The sequence below is a fragment of the Antedon mediterranea genome, chromosome 2 (genome assembly GCF_964355755.1).
Source record: "Antedon mediterranea chromosome 2, ecAntMedi1.1, whole genome shotgun sequence".
In the NCBI taxonomy this organism is placed as follows: domain Eukaryota; kingdom Metazoa; phylum Echinodermata; class Crinoidea; order Comatulida; family Antedonidae; genus Antedon; species Antedon mediterranea.
In genome coordinates this window covers 13504653-13528819 of record NC_092671.1, presented here as the reverse complement: position 1 = coordinate 13528819, position 24167 = coordinate 13504653, and the positions used below count along the sequence as shown (strand labels likewise).

At 30.7% G+C, this 24167-nt stretch overlaps 1 protein-coding gene across 1 annotated transcript; it reads right to left on the bottom strand.

The window, feature by feature from the left end:
• Positions 1-1411: 1411 nt before the first annotated feature.
• On the bottom strand, positions 1412-22717 carry LOC140040472 (ceramide synthase 1-like). Its single transcript, XM_072086448.1, has 7 exons — positions 22388-22717; positions 13322-13481; positions 11920-12100; positions 10826-10987; positions 6797-6950; positions 5916-6058; positions 1412-5369 (listed from the first exon to the last, which is right to left on the bottom strand). The coding sequence occupies exons 1-7, from the start codon at positions 22625-22627 to the stop codon at positions 5270-5272; spliced, it is 1140 nt and encodes a 379-aa protein (XP_071942549.1). The 5' UTR covers positions 22628-22717; the 3' UTR covers positions 1412-5269.
• Between the last annotated feature and the right edge of the window lie 1450 nt (positions 22718-24167).

Genomic DNA, 24167 nt, shown 5'->3' with positions numbered 1-24167 from the left:
ATTTTTCGAAAATTTTCCAGTACTATATTACAAGGATTTTGTTAAAAAATGGCAAAATTTCATCTTTTCTTTTTTCCACCATAATTGGTTACTATATCATAATTAACATGCGCATAACACATTGGTATATGATTCTGCGCATGTCAATTATGATAATAGTACCAATTATGTCAAATAATAAAAGGGTCGGAATTCGGCCATTTTTCGAAAATTTCCCTGTACTATATAGTACAGAGATTTTTTCAAGAAATGGTCAAATTTCAACCTTTCATTTTTTGCCATTATTGGTTACTATATCATAATTTACATGTGCAGAACACATTATATGATTCTGCGCATGTCAATTATGATAGAGTACCAATTATGTCAAATAATAAAAGGGTCGGAATTTGGCCATTTTTCGAAAATTTCCCTGTACTATAGTAGAGATTTTTTCAAGAAATGGTAAAATTTCAACCTTTCATTTTTCGCCATAATTTGTTACTACAGTATATCATAATTAACATGCGCAGAACACATTATATGATTCTGCGCATGTAAATTATGGTATAGTACCAATTATGTCAAAAAATAAAAGGGTCGGAATTTGACCATTTTTTGAAAATTTCCCAGTACTATATTACAAGGATTTTGTTAAAAAATGGCAAAATTTCAACTTTTCTTTTTTTTCCACCATAATTGGTTACTATATCATAATTAACATGCGCAGAACACATTATATGATTCTGCGCATGTCAATTATGATAAAGTACCAATTATTTCAAATAATAAATGGGTCAAAATTCGGCCATTTTTCGAAAATTTCCCTGTACTAAATTACAGGGATTTTGTTAAAAAATTGTCAAATTTCAACTTTTCTATTTTTCGCCCTAATTGGTTACTATATCATAATTAACATGCGCAGAACACATTATATTATTCTGCGCATGTCAATTATGATATAATACCAATTATGTCAAATAATAAAAGGGTCAAAATTCGGCCCTTTTTCGAAAATTTCCTTGTACAAGTTTTTTTTTTTTAAATGGCCAAATTTCAACCTTTCTATTTTTCGCCATAATTGGTTACTATATCATAATTAACATGCGCAGAACACATTATATGATTCTGCGCATGTTAATTATGATATAGTACCACTTATGTCAAAAAATAAAAGGGTCGGAATTTGGCCATTTTTCTGTACAATAGTACAGGGATTTTGTAGAAAAATGGCCAAATTTCAACCTTCCTATTTTTGCCATAATTGGTTACTAAAATTTCCCTATAGTAACCAGTTATGTCAACAAATATACTATATAACATATTAAATGATTCTGCGCATGATGGTTGAAATTTGCCAATTTTTGTACAAAATGTACAGGAACTTTTCTACAAAAATATTGTATGTTCATGGAGAAAATTAGACAATAACTGAAATATCATACAACATTTATTTATTTTGCTCACAGCCAGTTCACAAATGCATAACTAATTAGTTTTAATATTGCAAATAATTCTATTCCATCCATGGAGTAAAAAAAAACAGTAAATCACCAAATATCATAGACATATCTAATTAGATAATAATAGACTCATCATTTAATTATTTCTACAATATCCTCATTGCTGGTGTTTATCACCATGGATACAGTAGAAATCACTACATTTTGCACAAGCATCTTATTCATTAACTCATCAAACTAATTAAATTTAATCAATCTTTGTTTCAATTGATACAGTAAAAAATCATGCAATCTTTTAACAAGAATGAATGCTTTATTTAACCAATTACTACAAATTGCAGAATACTACCACAGAACATCCCTTATTAAGGTGACACAATTATTACTAAACAAAGTGTTCCATAAATAGGAGTGTCCCCTAAATAGAGGTTGGCCATAGTCTTAACAAATTTGTCCCTCTTTCGTTTCTCAGGAAATTGTACCTTTAGGGGGTCCTAAGGGTGTCCTAACTGTATTATGATGTTATGGCAAGCTTCTAACCCCCATGCCCGTCATTATACTGCAATATTTGATTTTACTTTATGAAGTACAGTACAGTGTTCTCTATTTTGATAGAAAATCATCAAGGAAAATAAACATTCATTAACATATATATATATACATTGAATCTTATTATTTTAGATTCAAATTACAATACAAACCAAGAAATATTGTCATCTAAACATAGTAAATAAAAATAAAAATTCAGCATTTTTATTTGGTCATTGATATTACAAGGAAAAATTGATTATTTAAACATTGTATTCAATTGATAAAGCAATTACAACTTAATCATTGCAAACTAAAGATGGCAAGAGATCACCGAAGAAATAAAAACAGTAAATTAAAAAAGCCTAGCATTTAGATTTCTTCTTACTAACACATTAAAATATAATTAACAAATATCAAAAAGCGAATACATGCAAACTATGTAATACTGATAACATAACATATATCATGCATAGAGATTTTATATTACAATAAAAATGGATTTAATAAAAATCTATGAGAATAGTTCAAATTATTCATTAATTCTACTACCATTTAAAAAAATAAATAATATATTGCAGAATGTTCAAACAGTTATTTAATTTTCCTTGTTATATCTTTTATAAAGAGAATGGTCACCTTAATAAAGCATTAAATTGAAAAGAGATTATTATTCTTGATAAAAAAGTGTTTAAACAGAATATTAAATGCATAAATTACTTTCTTGTATGCAAAATCAACCCAGAGTATCTTTCAGCCTACAAAGTTTCCTCACAACACCGACCATTATGAAATATCATTCTTCACTATTGTTAAACAGTATGCACTATAAGAGATAATGAATTACTTATATACTTAAAATCAACTGCGAAAAAAAGATTGTCTTATCTTATCGTGAACCAGTTTGTTATACATAAAAACTAGAGAGAAAAAGTTGTGAAAAATAGCTAATTATATAATTATAATCAATTGTGACCATTCATAATAATGCATGTTTTATAATGTGCTGAAAATTTATTGTGAATTAATATCAGGACAAAATAAAGAAATCCGATATAAATTGTAGGCAATTCATGAACCATCAATATTTAGCAAAACTAAAATTACCGTACATGAAACAAAAGACAGATGAATGTCTTATTTGTTGAATGTTGCTTCAATTTTGATATCAAATCATTGTATTATGTAAAAATGTATTAATTAATTATTACAAAGATAATTATAGTTGCACAAAAACAAGAACTAGTGTGCAGTTTACACAATGCCACTTGTGGTATATGGTTCCTGTTTTTAATACTGGATCAATGATCAATCAGATAAATTTAGCTAATTTGTATCATCCGCATAACTCCAGCTAAATCAATAGAGGGCGCTAGCATCATTAGTAGCAATTCGTATCTTTTCAATAAAATCACAGTAAATTATGTTAAAAAAATATCAACATTTCTTAATCTATGAATGAATAATTGGACGATATATACAGAATTAAATTATTACAGAGCTATTTGAAAAAAGCTATGCAAGACAAAACACTAAACTAAGTATTAACATGTTCGGTCAGAATAAATTGATCAAATGTTCATTCAGAATGCAACACAACTAATAATTATAAAATTTTGGTCTCAAAACCATCAGGTTCATTTGTTTAAAATCATTACGAATACTTTGAATCACCTCCTTTAAACAAACCAAAATTGTCAGTAACATTACACAATGTTTTAAAAATCAATACTAGAAATAATCTGTACAACACATAAAGGTAAACACCTTTATTTACAAATGTCTGATATGCCAGACATTACTTGACAAAAGCAATCAATTATTTATAAAATAAAGTAACAAAGGGTGATATCTGATAAAAAGCAATTTAGAAAGTGGAATCAGACATGTCTGTTGCCCTAGTGATGCACTGTTGCTGTATACTCTTTAAAAATATTGAAAGAGAAAAAACAACAAAATTAATTGCATATGTAAAAGAAGATGGTTTCAAAAAAGATTCCATTGGTCAATGCACTGAGATTTTAATATTAAATCAGATGTCTTGCATTTATGAATAAAATCAATAAACTAATATGTTGTAATTATTAGATCAGATATTATTGAGTAACATTTAAAGAGTGACAGTGCTGCATGTTTCATTTACCTTAAAGGCCAGGTGCGGGCAAAAAATTTCTATTGATCATACATTCCAATAATTATCGATCTATAGTTTCCCCTATGTTTCATAATTTTTGGGATTTTATTTGGGTTACACGAGCTTGTTGAAAATAAGCACTTTCTAATCAGTGGGGGGGATAGTTCAAATTACACAGTAAAATCTCTATTCTTTTGTACACAAATTTTGTAAATAGAGAGGCGTTTTAAAAAGCTATGAAAAATAAACGGCATGGTAAAAAATGTTATCAGATGACTAAATATAGGTAATATAACTTAAATATTACATTTCTGATATTTTTATTCAACTTCAGATTTTTATTTTCATGCTATAGCAAAAATTATCCACTGTATATCCACCATCTTTTTTCACCGTCTAGGGAGTCACCAGACATGTTATTACATTAGGTTAACTACCTAACTACTGAAAAAAATCATGGTTATCATTATCATGGTTTTTATGGAAGAATTTTGCCAAATTTTGTATTTGATTTCTGTTTCAAATATTTGATTTATGTACAATTAACCAAATATTATATTTAAAATTCATGCCTGTACCTGAGTGGTTTATTTTTAGATTACAAATCTTAGAGTGCCTTCAATATGTAGCCGACATACTGCACAGTGCAAGCTTTTAAAGATACCGTACTTCTTGTTACACTAGGGCAAGTAGCTTGTAGGTTTAGGTACATGTTGTAATTATGAGTGTCTTAATTGTTCTATGGATGAAAATAAATTCCCAATTATTGTCAATACTGCTGGCGATAGATAGCACTGTGCGTAAATCAAGAGATGTATTTTTCTATTCTTTCATCGGACTTTTATCTCTAAAATTGGTCACAAGTTTAAAAACATTTTCAGTTTTGTAGAATCCAATTTTCATATAATAACATGGTCTCTACATCATTAAATGATATTTTAAGGAACTAAAGAATCCCACTTGCTCTTATCTAATATGTTTTTGTGATGTGATAATTACTTATTTCAACTTAAATATTACAGATACAATATTTTTGATTTATCTCAAGTAAGGAACTATAGCTATTTGCGATACCTGCAAGCTGTAGATTGTCTATATTGATGTACGTTTTACAGGTGGACGATTACTATGATTTTTAAGTATCGAATTCTAATTACACTTTAAATCAGTCTGACATGGCTGTTACTTCTTTTGCTTCTCCTCCAGCTGTTGGTCTATGTGTCAATGTTCCATTTGTGTGCACCGCCATCTTTCCATTGCTTTTACTGAAAAATTAAAATTAAAACGATGTATTTAAATCCATAGAATAACATTTTCCCTTTTTTATTTCATTTGAAACAGACAGAAGCTGGTTTTTTTGGAGAGGTATTTTTCAAATCAATTTCAAACTAACATTTATTTCTTTCTAAACTTGAAATAGTTAAATTTTACTTAGTTCTTATATTAGTTTGTACGTCACAATTCTGGATCCGTTTTGGCTCAGATTAGGCCCTCTGATTAGGCCCTCTGGAGTATCCATACAGTACAACATCTACCACTATTGGTACACCAGGAGACGATCTCTTACTGTTTTCAAATAGTGTATAAAGTTCTTTATTGTGACACATGTACATTGTAGTATGTACACAGGACCAACAACTTTGCATGCTTGTCAATTTCCTTTACCATTATATGCTATATTGCTCTCTCTAACACTGACCACCAGACATACAAACACCATAGCAATATAGCATGTAATCTTGTTCACAACCATGATGCACCTATAATCAATAGTCACATGTCAATCTATTTATGTATTGTATATATCTAACCTGTGAACACCATTCTGCTTGCCATTTCCAACATGCAGCATTTCAGTCAATTTCTTTTCCGATGGTACGATATCTTCTTCTCTGATGTCATCTATCTCAGTTGTCTGTCCTGTTAACACTTTGTACAGCATCGATAAGATAAACTATAAAAAAGAAGCAAGCAATGGTGATTTGAATAATTATAAAAATTACTATAACTAAATAATTTCAGATATATATATTATATGGTACCGACATGGTTATATTTCCAAAAACTTAAAACATGAATCATTTAAACTTTTATCTTTTAGATTCTTGTCATTGGATGATTGTGGGTCACATGATATCAAATAAATATTATATAGCACTCTGTTATGTAACACACTAAGAGTGCAGTGTTGTTATGTACGTGTTGATTTTCGTTTGAACAACCACACTCCTCGCAACAAGAGGTCAAGCTGTTTTTTTGCTAATGTTCCATCAACTTGTAGTGTGCGCTGTCTGTTTTTTACTCCATCAAAACTGGAGCAATGCCGTTTCAAATGGTCTAGTCCTTCACCTAGCCTTCCATAAAGAATAGGTGTCTCATAAAACAAATGTGAATGTTTGGGAAATGGTACAAATAATTTCATTTTGTGAAAGATGAAATTGTTTTTTATTTTGTGTATACTATCAGATGGGTCAGCCAGACAATACTGTATGGTAATGTTTAGTACTGTATTACCATGCCTTCATTTTTATTTCTGATAATATATACAACTGTTAAGTATTTCCAATTTTGTCAAAGTGACTTCATTTTATTGTTATCTTCATGAGAAAGAAAAAAATGTTTTGATTGATTTTCCATATTGAAAGGTTGTATTTTTGTCTAATTGATTTTACAATAGTGTGTATGTATTTACCGTAAACCACCATATATTCATAGCGAGTAGTACCCAGAGCATACAGTTGAGAAGAAGTACAAATGGCATATGAATATTATCAGCAGGCCCCTCACTGACGTTAGCTGCGGACCATATTGCCTTCAGTGGGAACCAGTACAGTCTACACACAAACCTAAAGAAAACAAACAAATATCTTGTGAAAAAGTAATTCCGATATATGGCCTGATGCAGACTCAATTCAAGTGAAAATGTTTTAGTCTTAACTAACTTAACTTAACTAACTAACTAACTTAACTAACTTAACTTAACTAACTAACTAACTTAACTAACTTAACTTAACTAACTTAACTTAACTAACTTAACTTAACTAACTTAACTTAGGGAACGTCTTTATATCAAAGTCAAATAAATGCTCTCTAGGTGGAATGCTATTTTGAGATGAGTAGTAGTAATTAGTATAGTCTTGTTTATTTTTAATTAATTTATATGTAATTTTACTTTCTATGGACGAGAGATTCCGAAATAAAAGATTGAATGAATGATACTAGATCATTTTTTAGTAGCAATAAACTGTACACCTGCGCAAAGTATTACTATTAGTCATACATTCTAAAGAATGCTGACACAATTGGTATGGAAGACAAAAAAAAACTATATGCAGACAATGGTATGGAAAGTGAAAAAGGGGACAGCAATTTGCTAACTAAGAATAGGAACAGTGTACAGAGAAAATTGGAATGATTTCAATGGCTCATACCTTATTCATTACGGCCTATTTATATCCCAAAACCTATAGCTAGGATTTACAGTGGATTATTTTCACTAAATAGGGGAAATTGCAAATTTACACAGACGAGCAGTAACGGTAACAGGTTTCCGCTCAACCACCCTTCCGTTCCGCATTTTGTGTAAATAACACTGATTCTAAATTATTGTTTTCCACTTACTGCTTGACTGTGTAAATTGGCCTTAAGCATATGGACTTCGGGACCAATAAAGACTGCTTATAAATATTGTAAAGGAAATTTTATTGCCTACTGGTAGGATTGGCCAAAAGATTTGTCATACAAGGGAGATGTAAAATACAGAGCTACTAGGTCTATTTACTAACACTAACACTGCTGGACATTTGTTTGAAAGGGCACCTTCAGAACATCAATCTTTTAATTTAAAATAAACTTTTAAATTGTGAAATCCTTTTCACCTGATATATGAAAGTTGTAACTGTAACATTCCAAGGGACAAACAACCCAATTGGCCTCCTTAGATAAATAACCAAACGTGAACTGATCTAATAATTGCATATAGACAGTAGATTCTAAATATATACTTTTCTTCAGTATATCAATTTGACATGCTATTTTACCTGTCTTCGAATACAATGGGACTTAGGTCATTGTGCAATGAATATAATATTAGTATATTACTCATGCATGGTTTTTTTTATCGGGGCAATGAACAAAAGAATACTTTGCTGCTTAATTATACAATTATCTGTGTCAATACATAATCAATATTAAAACAACAATATTACTATAATATAGTATGTACTTATCTTTTGACCTTTGACAATGTTATATAAGCTTGGAGCTACTATTAAAAAGGGGTTTGAACATATTACCTAGCTACACCACAGTCAATTAATTTCAGAATCTGATGTAGTATTGTAAAGGATCCAGAAATAAGTGGAAAGGGTTATGAGAGAATGAAGAACGTTTAAGAATGGGTATTGTAGAATAGGCTAGCATATAGATTCAACATAGTTACAGTTGAATATAACCTAAAGATGGCTGGAAATGGAAAATATTTGTTATTCTGTCTTTTATACAGTGAAATTATAATTAATTAATGTGAAAGAATTTGATAAATATGGATAAAAAAGATGAAATCATGCGTTCACTTTAGTTGGAATTGCATAACTTATATAATCTATTATCTTATTAATACTAGTTTGTTGAACCTTCAAAACGGGGGGATAACTTTGTCAAGGACACTGTCCGTGCAATTGCTACTATAACAAACAATGTATCATTGTATTCAAATTTTCCTGAACTTGACTGGTTCTCACAATTGTATTTTAAACACCTGACCTTTGTTGTTATGGGTTAATATAGCAGGACACTTTTGTTTTCACAATTTTGGCTAACAATATGTTTCCTAATTTCTAACAGGAATTTTGCAACCAGAAACATTTGTAGCGCCAAACAAATCATGTGGTCACTAGTTGGAGGCTATTACTTGGTTAGATTTAGAATTGGAGACCTGTATACTATTGACCTTTCGCTTTATCATAATCTCAATGTAATTATTTGGTGACCCTATGTTGATGATTGATAGCGAACAACAGAGTGTACTGTACCAGTGGTAGGGGAACACAATCACATGATCTCTGAATGGATACGGAGTGATTAGACACTATCAACTCCAAGGTGCTAAAATCTGGTGTACAAACAACTTGGCTGACAATATAGAATACGACTAGGATTGTGGGCTTAATGAAAAATAAATAGTACAAAATGCAAAATTCCTTTCTCTCTTTTATCATTATTTACCATAAAACGTACCATAAAACGTACAATTAAGACAAGGAATGACCTGGTTTAAATGTTTTTAAAGTAATATGCATTATTTCTACAAAACGTCACAAATTGTAGGGAATGGGTCTTTAAGTAAGCATTACAAAAACAACACTGTCCAGATTTGAACCCCAGACAAATCAACAGTGCTACTAAACATACCAATATTTTCATAGTGATAATTTAAAAGATTGAAATCCCATCAACTAACAATAAAACAAGTTATTGATAACAATAATGGTGCACTTGGAAACTGCCCCAGTTTCTTGAATGAAGTTCAAAAAAGTTAAATTTTTTCCTCACTATTATGCATTATGTTTGTATTTCTTCACTCAGGTGTACAAAGTATTATAAAAGAAAGAAGTGATGGACATGATGGTTTATGGGTGTCTACATCATTATAATCAAGTTGATATTTCAGTTTCGGTTGTTGAAACAAAAAACGATTTGGTAAAATCGTGGAATTCTTATACTAAATTTGGATATTTATAAATCTTACAATTTTATTAACAATGTGCCAATGATATAAGTGCAAAAAAATGGAAATATTTGTACTGGGAGCTATATAGTTTCTGATAACAATGTTGACTTTGGCCTTATGAAGAAAAAAATATATCACGCGCAGAACATGGTGTCAGCACTCGTTCTGATTTAGCCTTTAACACCTAATTTGATAAACTGATCAGATATGATTTAATCTGTTCAAAAAACACAAATCACATGGGTTTTTCTAGGTCTGCAAACAGAAACTTGAAACAAACAGTGGTTACTATACGTCAACATTGTGGATGTATGGGTTCATCATAGTATAAACTACTTTAACATTGTGCAAGGAATGCATTGTTGCATGGATCATAATTAATTTAAATTAAATGGATTTTTTCGATTGTTTGGAGGCAGTACTCGCAGAATATATTTCTCCTTGTGTCCCCTGCATGGGTTCTATTTTTAAATTAATATAAAATGACAAACAGAAAATATTTGAATAAAAAAAATATGATGAACTTGTGTTTTGAAGACTGTTGTATTGTACCATAACAACCGAAACAGAGACATTATCAACCTTACTTCCTATTTGGAACACACATGTTGTACCGCAAATTGTATAGTGTGTATTCGTCATGCAAACCTTTAAACGAAGCGTCGAGGAGAGGTAATTAAAAGACAGTCAGACTGTATCAATATGCAGTTTGTGTTTATGAGCAGTTCAAAATAAAACAGGAAATAGCATAATTAAAGGAAACAAAGGAAATAGACAATTCCTGAAGAAATTATTATATTATCTGATTGCAGATTAGGTTTATTAAGAAACTTTGACTTCCGGTAATTTTGTTGAATCTTAAAGCAAGCTGGCTTACTGTAATTTGATTATATTGGGAAGAACAGAACAGGGAGATTGAATGATCAGACTATTTATATTAGGGAATGTAAATAACAATAAAAATAAACAAGAAACCGAAATAAATTTTACCATGAAACACTGAATCCAGCAAAACCGATGTTAGCTAACTGATCATTAATGGGATATTTCTTCCCACGTCGTATTTTGAAGTAAATCAAAAGTTTAGAGTTTTCCAGAAATACATCAGTGATGTCGTGTAAGAAAAACACCAGTAGTCCTACATTGTGGTACCTATACAAAAAAAAAAACCCAGAAAAATTATATATTAATTTATACAAGAATTGAACTAAAACTTTATTTTTTTATAGGCATTAGGAATACTACTAAGCCACTGCACCACTTTTATCAGCAACATATCATGTGACAGTTGTTATATTAATAGTACAGTTAGTATCTCAGATCGGTTTAACAAAGATAACCATTGCATGCAGTATAATCTCTTCTGTAATTACAATTTTAAATTACTGAACTACTATACAAATTACCAGAAATTTAAGAATTAAAAAAATACAGCTTAATTTTGTGACATACTTTAAATGTTTAAACAAATGTGAATCGCCTGAATCAAACATCTGGTACCTAAACATTATTGCATTTATTGCACTCTCAAAATAACCCATTAAATAAATGTGCTCACCATAATTCTTCATAGAACTGTCATTGTTGTACTGTTTATTTAAGTACTGAACTGTATATAGTCAATGTTTATTGAAAAGTACAGTAGTACAATTTATAACAATAGATAAATTGGTTGCTGTGTACAGTATTAGTACATAGCGTGGTTGATATTTCGATAGATTTTGTGGTAGAAAAATGACGATATTACATTTTCTGATGAAACTTCTGCACTTACAGTTGAAGAATGTTATCAATTATTTTTAAAATTCTATTTTTAATTGAGCATTTATAACAATTCATGAATAATAGATGTATGGTGACATTGGCATTTTTATACAGTACCATGATGATGATTTTTTATTAGAATGATGACAGATTACAATGATTATGATACTGATTATGACGAGTTGATTCTGGTGTAACAGATAATGTATGGTTTGTGGTACTATATTATTTTAATGTAGGCCTACTGTAGATATAGTCAAGATAATTTCTATCAATTACTATTATTATGATGGTGCTTGTTAAGATTATTAAAAAATTACCGAGACAAATATGAGAATCCAATAAGTGATAGCGTGAGAAAATGATGTATTAACATCATATAGCTATCCTTGCGCCAAGTATCCATGTATAAGGTTGCAAAAACCGAATGCATATAGAAGCTTGCTTGTAAAGTATATACTAAACGAATTCCAAATGGTACATCAACATTCGGGTTCCATCCTTGAAATAAAAAGAGAAGAAAAAACATCTTTGTAAAGCTTACATTTCAAAGAAAAAGACAAGGATTTAATTTAAGTACAATATACCTAAAAATGTTTCACTACTATCTTATATCAGGAACTGGCTCAGTTTTGACTTCCTGACCTTGTGTACCTCACAGTAGACATCTACCCACAAAACCACACCCAAGCCATGCTTTAATAATTATCATTTAATAAAGAAACTGCCATACTTGTGCAAATAGGCAAAATAGGACTTTAAATAGTAATATTTTGCAATTACATTATGGCACTTCTCATTAACTGTTAATTAGCATTCTTGTCTCGTTAAGAGAATTTTTATTGTAGTTACCAATATCACTATAAATTTAATAATTAGATTTACAAACAATTGAAAATGAACATGTTTTGCTAACCCTTTGTTATTGCATCTCATCAAGTTATGTTAGTTGAGAAATATCTTTCAGGCAAACCCACATTTATTAATAATAATATAAAACATGACAGAAGATTATCAATACATTATACAATGTAATAACAGAGCTTGACAGTTTGGCTAGAAGGCAAGTTTCTTAAAACACCTACTGTAAAGATCATTTTGATAGATTTGAATTTTTCTATTTTTTCAACATTCTAAAAATGGTGATAACGATCATTTTCATGGTTGTAAATATCAAAAAAATAAAAATGCCGTTTATTTAACTATTGCGATAATGTTTTCAGATTTCTTTTTTTCCCTCAATTTTTTAACGGAATAATAACCATTTCTTTAACAATACATCAAAAGTGGTGGCTGAGCGGTTAAGACAGTAGAACCGTAATTAAGTAGCCATAACATAGGCAAGGGTTCGAGGCTCACTCGCTCCATGGTTCTGGTGGTAGAGCGAGTCTTCTCCGATAAGGACTATAAACCGTAGGTCATTCTACACATAGCTCATCTGCACTTTAAAGAATCTAGTACATCTTTCGAGACGAGTAGGGGGTTACCCCGGTGTACTAGTCCACACAAACACAGCCACTGTCACACAGCCACTGTGCAATTAATCAGAGACTAAATATCATGCATGCATACAATATCATGCGCACGAACCCTGTTTGTTTTGATCCTTAAGGATCGTTAAGCAGTATTCCGAAAGAAGTAGTAAAATAGTAAAAAGTTATGATGCGGGAGGAGATGTTTATTTTGCGTTTTAACGGTTAATATAGAAATACTACTCTTTACCTTTGAAACATGATACTGGATCCCTGAATATATATTCGTGGTGTCCAAATATTATGTACAACATTAAGAACCATATTGATGTATAAAATAATGATTTGTAAGCACTTTCTGGCATTTTCGATTCATCCCTCTTCGCTATCTGTACTCTTCGTACCAACGGCTGAAAACAAAAATATTCATGTTATTTTCAATTGACACATATAACTTAAGTTTAAGTTTTTGGCGGAATCTACCATTCTTCCTGTCATACCATAAGACTAGGCATGTAGGACTTGCAATATGATTCCAATTTTTTAAAAGCCTGTAAAAATAGTGACGAAAGTTTGAAAAGAAATAGCAAAATGAATAGAAACCCACTGGATTGTGAAATGTGCTAAATACTGATACAAAGCACTTAAGCATCTTACTTAAGTGCTTATTCATTTTATATAAAACCGCACAGACTGTATTAAAAAGGCCTTACTAAAATAGATAGTTACCAAGTATGGATTTTCTAGGTATTAAATCCATAAAGCATAGCATTTAATGATAATAGTAACTTTTTAGACAGTTTGAAGGTATTTTATTACACTTTACACTGCGGATTACTGATTAAATTACCTCCATGCTTAAACTAAGCACTGGAAGATTATTGTACTGTGGATACCACAGACTACTGTAAATTCTACCAATCATTAAAATATTAAAAGTCACAGTGTAGTTTTAATACATGGCTTAACAAAGCCAATACATTAATCATGTAATGTGTAACTTAATAATAGTAAACTAAGAATATGATTTGTTTTGTTATTTGTACGCTAGTGTATAAAAAATGTAGTTTAAAATAGTAATTTTCCAGTATTATGTAATAATACTAGCGTTAGAAATCAATACATTCACTCACACCAGTTTTTTAATCCTCCATGATCCCAATTATCTATCCTTTGGTTGACAAAATCCCAATGTCGAAATTATATTATTAAAATATTGTGTAAAGAGCCAAACCAAATAAATATCATCACGGACGTAAAATTGTCTAAGGTCCAGTTTGACCGAAGAGTGCTGGAAAACAGTATTGTTAACTGGACACACTATTAATGTTCTCCAAGGATTATATTGTAATTTTAAAGAATATTATCAAGCTACAATACAAGTCTTATGTCCGCATCGATTTAAAACAGCCCAGTTAATAAATATATATTTTTTAGTCATAAATCATTACATTTTTGCATAAGACAAGCTATTGTACTTGTTCATATTTCTATCTAATGATATATTAAAATATAGACCTTTTGTTCCCTATTCTCATAACTTGATATAATACAAGAAGATACAGTAAATTGCAATTGGAATAATGGACCACTATGCAACTTAATATTGTTAACAAAACAGAATACATTGTTAGTGTTGGGTTGATATTGATTGTATAGTGCAATATTTATGTTAAATGCATATTGTGTACACTGTTATAAAATGATAATAAAGATATATAAATTATTTTACTAATTAAACAATCTAAAATTATTAGGTATTAAAAACTTTCTTTAAAATGGACCTGAAATGGATTTTCAAGAAATTCACAAATGTTATTTAAATGTATCAAATTAACACAAGCCCATTACAAATAAAAACAAAATGTATAGCATTTTGAGAAAAAACTAAATTTTAAGATACCTTGGTAAAGTTAGGGAAAAAATTACTCGCGCCATTGCAATATTCTATTTCAACGGCCGTTGGGAGTATCTATATTCATGACGTCACATATAAACCCGACGATCATCGAGAGCGTGTATGCCGCCCGATAGTCAGTGAATGATCGACGGCCTGGAAAGATACGCGAAGCGTTGACAAGCTTTGATACTAATACTATTTATTCAATATTATATGTCTAATGTTGTTCAAATATATTGCCCTAAAATGTACTTTGTTTGTTCTAAATCCCCAAAATAATTATAAATATGTTTCTGCAAAAGCACAAGCATTTTTTAGAAAATACTCCATAGATTTCAAGAGTTACAGCCAAAAAACTGCAAATTGTCCAATGGAGGAATTGGAATATTCACAAAGTGACGTCACCCGCGATTTTTTTAAATTTTCAAATGGGGCTTTCCCCAAAAGGGCGAATTTATATTTTGTAACAATATACATTCTAGCAACACCTACAGTAATACCCCCCAAAACAAATCGAAAATCCATTTCAGGTCCATTTTAGACATTTTTTCTTTTTATTAAAGTGGTTATGTTTTTGGCCTTGTTTTTTGTTTGTTCTATCTACATCTTCATACTGTATCTTTTACTAAAGATGGGGAACTACTGTACCAATAGATATCAACATCATCCTTTCATAGAAAAAAGCACTAATTTTACCAAAAAGTGTCTCTTTAATACCCAATGGGGTTTACTGTATACAAACATTATACACTATTTAGATGTTTCTCAACAAATGAATAGTTGAGGTCCAATATTATTAATAATTAATAAATCCTACAGTAATTAGTCCTAATAACCAACATGAAAGCAAGTCTTTACGATTTAGACATAAAGTGAGCACGAAGTCTCCCATACCTAATGTGATTCCATGGTGCTATTTACACTTACTGAATCATTAACAATTTCTTTACATTACTATGCATATTAATATTATTAGCCCCATAAATACCAAATATAAAAGGAACTGATACTAAATGGCATCATAAATTATTAAATCCATTTCAAGCTGGTACAAAATCTATAAGTAACATTATGAATGTTGATATCATTGATATGTTGTTCCGCTTCATGACAATGGGTTATTCAACATTACTTAACATCCATGTGTCATTTTATATGAAATTAAACATCATAATGCATTTTGGAATGCAACTTTTTCATGATTATGTTCCTAATAAATACTCGTTCTTGGTTTTATTATAAATTATTTGTGGTTAAATTATACACCCATCAACTAAATTTAACTGTAAATTAATTATAAAGTAATCTTGAAATTAATCAAAAATATCGTTTGAAAAAGTGCACCTTTTAATTAAATTATAATTTTTATTAAATTACAGTAAATTTAAAGTGTCCCCTATCTCATGTTACCTGGGCCTATAAATGCTGAATTCTTAGTAGATCTAACGTATCTAAAATAGTTTTTAAAAAAAAGGAATTAAAAATAGTTTCAATTAAAATTTTGCAGATTGTAAACATACAGTAGAATGAAGGCCATGTCATATTTAGCTTCATTATGGCTCAATTTGTTATAAACCGAGACAAGATCAATCTGAACACTGAGAGTATGATACCAGAGTGTTAGGGATCAATACCGTAACACCACTTCTATGATCATTATCTTCGTATAAATTATGCATGATTCACAAAGAACGAGTCAATGAAGCTTATGACGTTAGATTGAATACAAAACATGAAAAGGAACATTGAATAATTCAAGTGTCTCATGTATTAATCATAAGATGCGATATTACAACTCTCATTTGATGTTTTTTAAGGGACCAGCTTTAATGCTACTGTGTGAATAACAAGGAGGTTGAGACACTTGGTCTATAACTGTACTACTGTATCTATCTTGCATTCAAGTCTATACAGTACTCAAAATCATTGTCTTAAAAGTAAACATGATTTATCTTTTGTGTGATAGCAACATCAGTATACTAATTAACAACAAATAAAAAAGAATTTCAAAGGAGAAAAGCCTGAATAAAACAACAGGTATTTTAGGCAGATTAAGGCAAGAGTACTTTAATAGATATTACATTAATAACATTATATTATATCATAACAACACTACAGTTAATTTCTAATTATGGTAAGACAGTCAAACCAAACAGGAAGCAAGGTTGTAAACTTTCAATCGTGACCCACATTTTTTACACTTACACTCTTACATTACAGCTTGGAGAAATTATGCATTAAAATCTTACTAGTATTAGTAACTCATGAATACGCTAATTAGAATGATTATTTATATTTAAATAAGAAATAATGACAGACAGGATGTAAAATTAAAGGGAAAATTAGAATAAGCCCTCACACTAGATATATAGTGGATCCATTCGGCTAATTAAAATCTCACCCCTTCCCCTTTTTCTTTCTTGGCTGCCCTTTTCATACTACAGTAGACAAGGATTATGGTAAAATACCTAACTACAGTACAGAAGTCTAGACCATTACATTTATTTTTTACTTTTGAAGAAAATAAACACCTGTAAACATCCTGGCTATGAGCTTGCATAGTCCATGGCTCGGAACAGGGTTCTTTTTACAAACTCAGTTAGTAACCGAACACAGAGGAAGAGATTAAAATAGTGCAAGAAGGTTGGTATCAGTATCAGTTGTACCTGTATGCCATGGACTAGTAGTAAATTGAGACATCTTTGACCAAAACATACTTTATTTTATAGACATTTTGCAGACAGCCATCATACTAAATGAGATGTTATTAAACACACAGTGTAAAAACATAAAAATTGTTCAGTTGGCGTGGTTCAATACTTAACTACAATACAGTGTAATACATCCTATTACACATAATGATGAAAATGGTTGGCTTTTCTTGGAAAACTGAAAGTAGGTATCCCAATGAAGCGGATTTTCGTTACCGCGATTTTAACACGTTCGTGAAATTTCAAAAAGTGACGTGTCTTTGAAGTTAAAAATATACTATTTCTTATATACACATGTGAATAAAAATTATATGTCTGGAAAGATCTTGTTTAAGGGATTATTTTCATATATTTTAAATCTATGTTTATTAAATATTTTAATAGAAAACGCGAGTTAAAAATGAGGTACAAAAGCCGGCGAGCCGAAATCCGCGCGCTAAAAATAACTTTGGAAAACACCTACCCATTTTCAAAACACGATCGCACGAGGTCCATAATAGGTGGTGGAGTAATTTTTGTTGCATGTTATCAGGCTTTAAATACTCTTTATTTTGATATGTAAATCGGTTATTATTATTATGTACATCCGCCTCAAATGTCAATTTTAACGATAAAAATTGAATTTTTTAGTCTTTCTCATTATCAAAATTTGGCTAATTTAGTATTGAATTGAAGCTAATTTATATTTCTGTTTGATAAACCACATCGTTTTATTTGACTTTGCGTGGACCTCGTGCGAAGAGGCCAACAAGACCAACCACTGAAAAAAATAATCCCTACCATAAATATCAGTGTTTACCATTTTTCTTACGGGGGGGATTCAGTTCTCCGCTTATTACTAAATTACCGTCGCCCAGACAATGTGCATGGTATGCATGTATTAGCGCGTTAATTAATGATTGGATAACCCCTGCAGTGGACTGTTCCATTTTCTGAACTAGTCTTCGCCGCACACGAGGCATGTCGAAAAATGTCGCCTCTCATGGAATATTTGCTTCGAAACGTCAATTTTACCGATTTATTAAATTATTTAATAAGTGGAATATTTATAAATCTACTATATAAAGCAAGTACGTTAGGAAGAAATGTACCGAAGAAATTTAAGAAGCTTTGATTTTGCTATGCAGCGGCCGTAAGCCATTCTATGTAGGCGGCCGAAACGCGCTTTGGCCTGTGTTGCCGTTGTATGTCTACGCTGTTTCTAGGCCTAAATTTTATTCCGTATATTTCAATTCAAAGTGCAACTTTCGGTTAGAATAATCGAAAGGGAAATAAAATTAAACATGTTACAATTATACCATTGAGGTAATGACTTTGTTAAATAAAAAATTTCTTCCCGATATTTCTTAGGCAGAGAATTTAGCGTCAGGCTTTTATTTAGACCTTAGCTAGGGGCCTATATAACTTAACTTGTAGTAGGCGCGGCCGAGTCTACGTTCGGCCCGGCGCTCCAAATGGAATCGAACACATAATAAGCACGGGCTTAATTCTTATTTTTGGCGGTTCGAAAATCAATTAAAATAATATATGATTATAAATATAACTTTAAATACTAGAATTATTAAAAAAATGTATACTTACGTAAAATAATATTTAATGAAAAGAAACAATACCCACACAGTTTTTTAACGCAATATTTTTTTTTTTCACATTTTAACATTTGTTAACAATATTTTATGTTGTATTTCAGAATTACCTACCTGTCAATATAAATAACCTTACTAAAATACATATTACATTTTATGCAATGCAAAAAAAAAGAAGTTAATTCACACATTGGTTCAAAAGTTATGAATCATTTAAAGACAGGAACTTTTTGGGCATTTTTGAGACATTGGGAAAAACACGCGTAAAAAGCCCTCGGACGAATTTTGGAGGGCGATATCTAAAAAAAAAAATGTCGAGGACACCCAAAAAAAAAAATTCTTGTACAACTCTGTTGTATCTATGGGTTTGGAAAAAATAAGAACTTTAAAATTATTAATATAAAAGTTATAACCCTTCAAAAATGGGTTCAAATATAATTAGAAAAAGTGCCATTTTTCAAGCAAAAATCACTGTTTTTTGGGCACTTTAACGGACCATAACTTTTGAATGGATAATCCGATTTCAATCATTTAAATTGCAAAAGTTTATGTTCAGTAAGTTCCTTCTGATTAACTGAAAGAAAAAGTACCTTCATTAATTTGAATTTTTACATTGGGATACCTACTGAAAGTTGACGGACAAGAAATTTGACAAATAATGATTTCTATAGTATAACATTGTTTTATTTAGCAGCAGAAACTTGTACAGTAAGTAATGCTGTTTAAGTAATGTATTAGTATTACTTACAGTTTTTAAATTGACACAAATTACAAAGAGAAATGCTAACTTTAATAATTTGTGTGATCATAAGTTATTAGATCCTACGATAAGATTACGAAAGTGGGGACATCTCTAAGAATTTAATTCAATGACTGGGCTTTTTCTGTGAGTTCACTAGTAAGGTCAGATTTCTATAGGAGGCCCCAGTTAAATTCCAAATAATTTACGTCAATACCCTATCGAACCATCATGGTTGACTGAAGAACTACACAGAAATGTTGAGATGGAAAACTATACAATTCATACATTTTTTGTAGAATAGGTAAAAACAATATTTATAGTTGACTAGTTTAAGGTGTTTAGTTAAATGTGTGGTAGTACAGTATGTTGTGTGGCTTGGTTTTTTATTTTACAAGGCTACAAAAGTACAAGGAAGAGTCACTGGTGATCTATAAAAATTAAACTCTTAAAATGATCTGTGCGTTATGTTTACCTTAATCAATATCATAAAATTATTGCCTACGTTGTACCTATTGATTGTACTGTAACAGAATATTTAAGCTATGACATTGTTACTTAAACTGTGTCAGGATGACATTATTATGTGAACCATGATTAATGATCAAATGTAATTTAATTATTTTTTAATCAAAATATGAAGAAATGAAAATTAACAATACAATAAATATATATGTAAAGTCTTCCTTCATTTCAAAGGTCTAGATATTCGATCTAATGTTTCTGTTCATGCTAAACTATTTATATAATTTCTATAGAGGAAATTATTGGTTTCAATTTCAATACAAACCTACTGTACCGTTATTTTAAAGTACAACAGATCAATGAACAAACAAGGATACAGTAATATTAAATCTATGGCATACATTGCATAATAATTAAGTGTATGCAGTAATACTGATCTTGAATAAAGTTCTCAAATAATGTCAGCATTTGTACTGATATAAAAGTCTACAGAATTTGAACTGGGAAACTGGAGAGGTTGGGAATGGACCAGTACACGAACTACATACACTATGTATTTGAAAATGTTAATCAGATACATGAAAAATGTTACAGTATAATTCGTAGTGTGGACTAGTATTGGCTAGTTTAAGTAGTGAAAATAAATTTAACATGGCCTAAACATTATGATCTAGTAATAAGAAACAACAATTCCTCACATACATAGTTAGCTATTTCACATCTGGCCATCAGGAAGTTTTTCTATTAATTTAGGAACTATCAAGGGAAAAAACGACATCCCTTTATAAACCAAACTCTAGTTATGTGGTAAATACTTGTGGTTTGGTATAGGACCTTATGTTTTACTTACAATATTATGTATTACTCATGAGGTTCTTTGTGTAGATCGACAAATTTAAAAGACCACTATCAATCTAAAATATGACTCTTTAAATTCTTTAGTTTTAAAATCAACTGGCCTTGCATATTAAAATAATTTTTTAGGAAGCAAAGACCAATGATTACACACACACAAGGAGGCAACAATTTATAGAACACATAGGGACACATTCGGGACCCAATAAAGTGTCCCCATAATAATTAATAGGTAGTGTTTAAAACAATATTTCCTCCGGTTTGAGAAGAATTATCTCCAAAGAAGGGGCTCTTCTATCAGTATACTGTACTACTACTAGGAATATTCTTCCTTCATGTAATTTTTGTACCAGAACACTATACAGTAAATGTCAATTTCAATGGTTGGAAAACACTTTTCCTTTTTATTGAGGAACTTACGAATATATCATAAAAGAAAATTGTGGAATAATAACTTTCGTATTACACTTTCTTGGAAATGTGTTGTGTGTATTTGTGATTTTGGTCAGATTGGATTACAGCTTTTTTTCTTGTAGCTTCCTTGTAGACCAATACTAGCCTACACAATAATAAAATATATTAAATATAATAAAAAAATTTTTTTAAATAAAAATTAATTACTACCATGAAATCAAAGTGCTTGGTTGGGCCTTGCCATCAACATCGATTCGTAGCCTTTCTTTTAATTGTTTTTTTTATTACACAATAGTTTTCGCTATTTTATTAACAAATAACAGTACACACAAACAAAGTACATATTTGACAATTTAGAAATAAGTATAACAATGGCAGGGGGATACGCTAGCATAGAGACTAGTTTGATAAAATAAATTAATATTAGGCTAGGCTCTGTGGAGCAATGAAATGAATTAGACCCAGCCAGTAGTGGGATTCGGCACGTCTAACCGGTATCGTCTATCCTGGCGCGGCATAGGCTAGTAAGTCCTACTTTTAGAAGATAGGCCTAGCCTAGCCTATCATTTAATGGCAGGTAAAGCTTTAAAAAAACAATGGGGGAAGAAGCAGTTATATAATGACACACACTAAAAATACTACTTACAATAAATATATATTTGCTGGTTAAAAATCGACCGATGGTAAATATTACTGCACCCAATAAAACAATGCATATTTCAGATGTGGTAGTCCGACTACAAAAATGTCCGATTTCTGAAATAATTCCGTTTCCATTTGAATCTCTATTCATCTCATGTTTTACAAGCCTAATTGCTGTTTGTGTTACTTCCCAATAGCCTGGTATTTCTGGCCAATTTTCTTCAATTTTGTCATTTGTAGACATTTTGACATGTATGCTGAAGTACTCAAAACGTGCTCGATTTATTTGCCTTTCTTCTCTACAAAACAATGAATGCCCACTACCAGTCTACTACTTCTCTTCCGCCACACACACACACTCTACTGCTGCTCTGTGTGCGCTTCTTCTGGTTGGTGTACCCCCTCAACGACTATTGGTCACGCCAGAAAATCGCATGATTCATCATATCGAAGACGATCTTTTTTTAATATCTGTCTCCTATTATATAAAAAATAGAATAGTAGTATTACCGATCTCACATCACCAAAGATAGTTTAATTTTTGCTCTCACATGATACACACGCCGCCTCCATTATCACTAGACCTACTGTTAATTTCATATAGTTTTGACTCATTTTGTTCACAGTTCAATGGAATTTATTTTAAAACGAATATCGGGTCCAAATACTGTATAAATAATCTTGGTTTCATTAGAGGAGGACGAGATGAATTGCAACAACCTCGTTGTAAATCGAACATTCCCATGCGCCAAAAAGTTATAACGTTATATAATAGGCCTAGTAAGTATATAGTATAGGTCTTTCTGGTTGGACGGCAAAATGTAACATAACCTGCTAGCTGTAGATCGAACCTTATTTTGCGTACTGCCAACCATATTGCGCACAACAATTTTATACCATAGCCGGCCTACTGATAAGAGAAGGATTGAAAAGTTCGGAAATATAGGTACGTCCAATTCTACAGGAATTGGATTATTGCATGTATTAACTATTATTCACTAACACTCCATAGTAGGCCTACCAGTTTACTCAAAGATCAATCTTGATTTCAGTTGGGCCTATATGGTATCAATTTATACCGTATGCTGTTTATAAACGTAAAGGTTGATAATAAATATTAAGTATCACCGATTTATAAATGATAATTGTAAACATTCCCATCACGCGATTATCATAAATCCGAATTACAATCTAACGAAAGCATAACTTAAGTAATTGTACTGTTCCATACCAGTGATTTATAGTTCAAAGAATAAGAACATATTTGTTACGGTACGTCTATGATTTGATAGTAACGAATGCCAATTTAATAATCCCCAAACATTAACGTTTTGACATAGAGATACTATAATATCTCTATGGTTTTGATGAATTAAAATAAAACATAAGCAAACAAAAATCTCCGTAAATACGATACTGAAAACCAAACGTTGCGCAGATACAATATTACATCGTTCAGAATACTTAACAGAATCATATATAAGCTTTTTTTCGCTTCAAAATGTTAAGAAGGTAATATAAACATGAAAACCCATAAACATAAATGATTATTATACTCAGGCATTTGACGTATTATCAATTGGCTTGATTGAAATAACGCGAATTACCTCCGACAGCCTGGTGGCGCTAGACATACTCTAATTAACAATAGTCTTTATTACAGAGCACTTATCTCATGATTATTCACGGTCTCTTTTCCTGTATACTTTGCTGCTATTCACTTCTTTGGGTCCCGAAGATGTCCCCTTAAATGAATTTTGTTTTATACTCTATTTATTGCACCA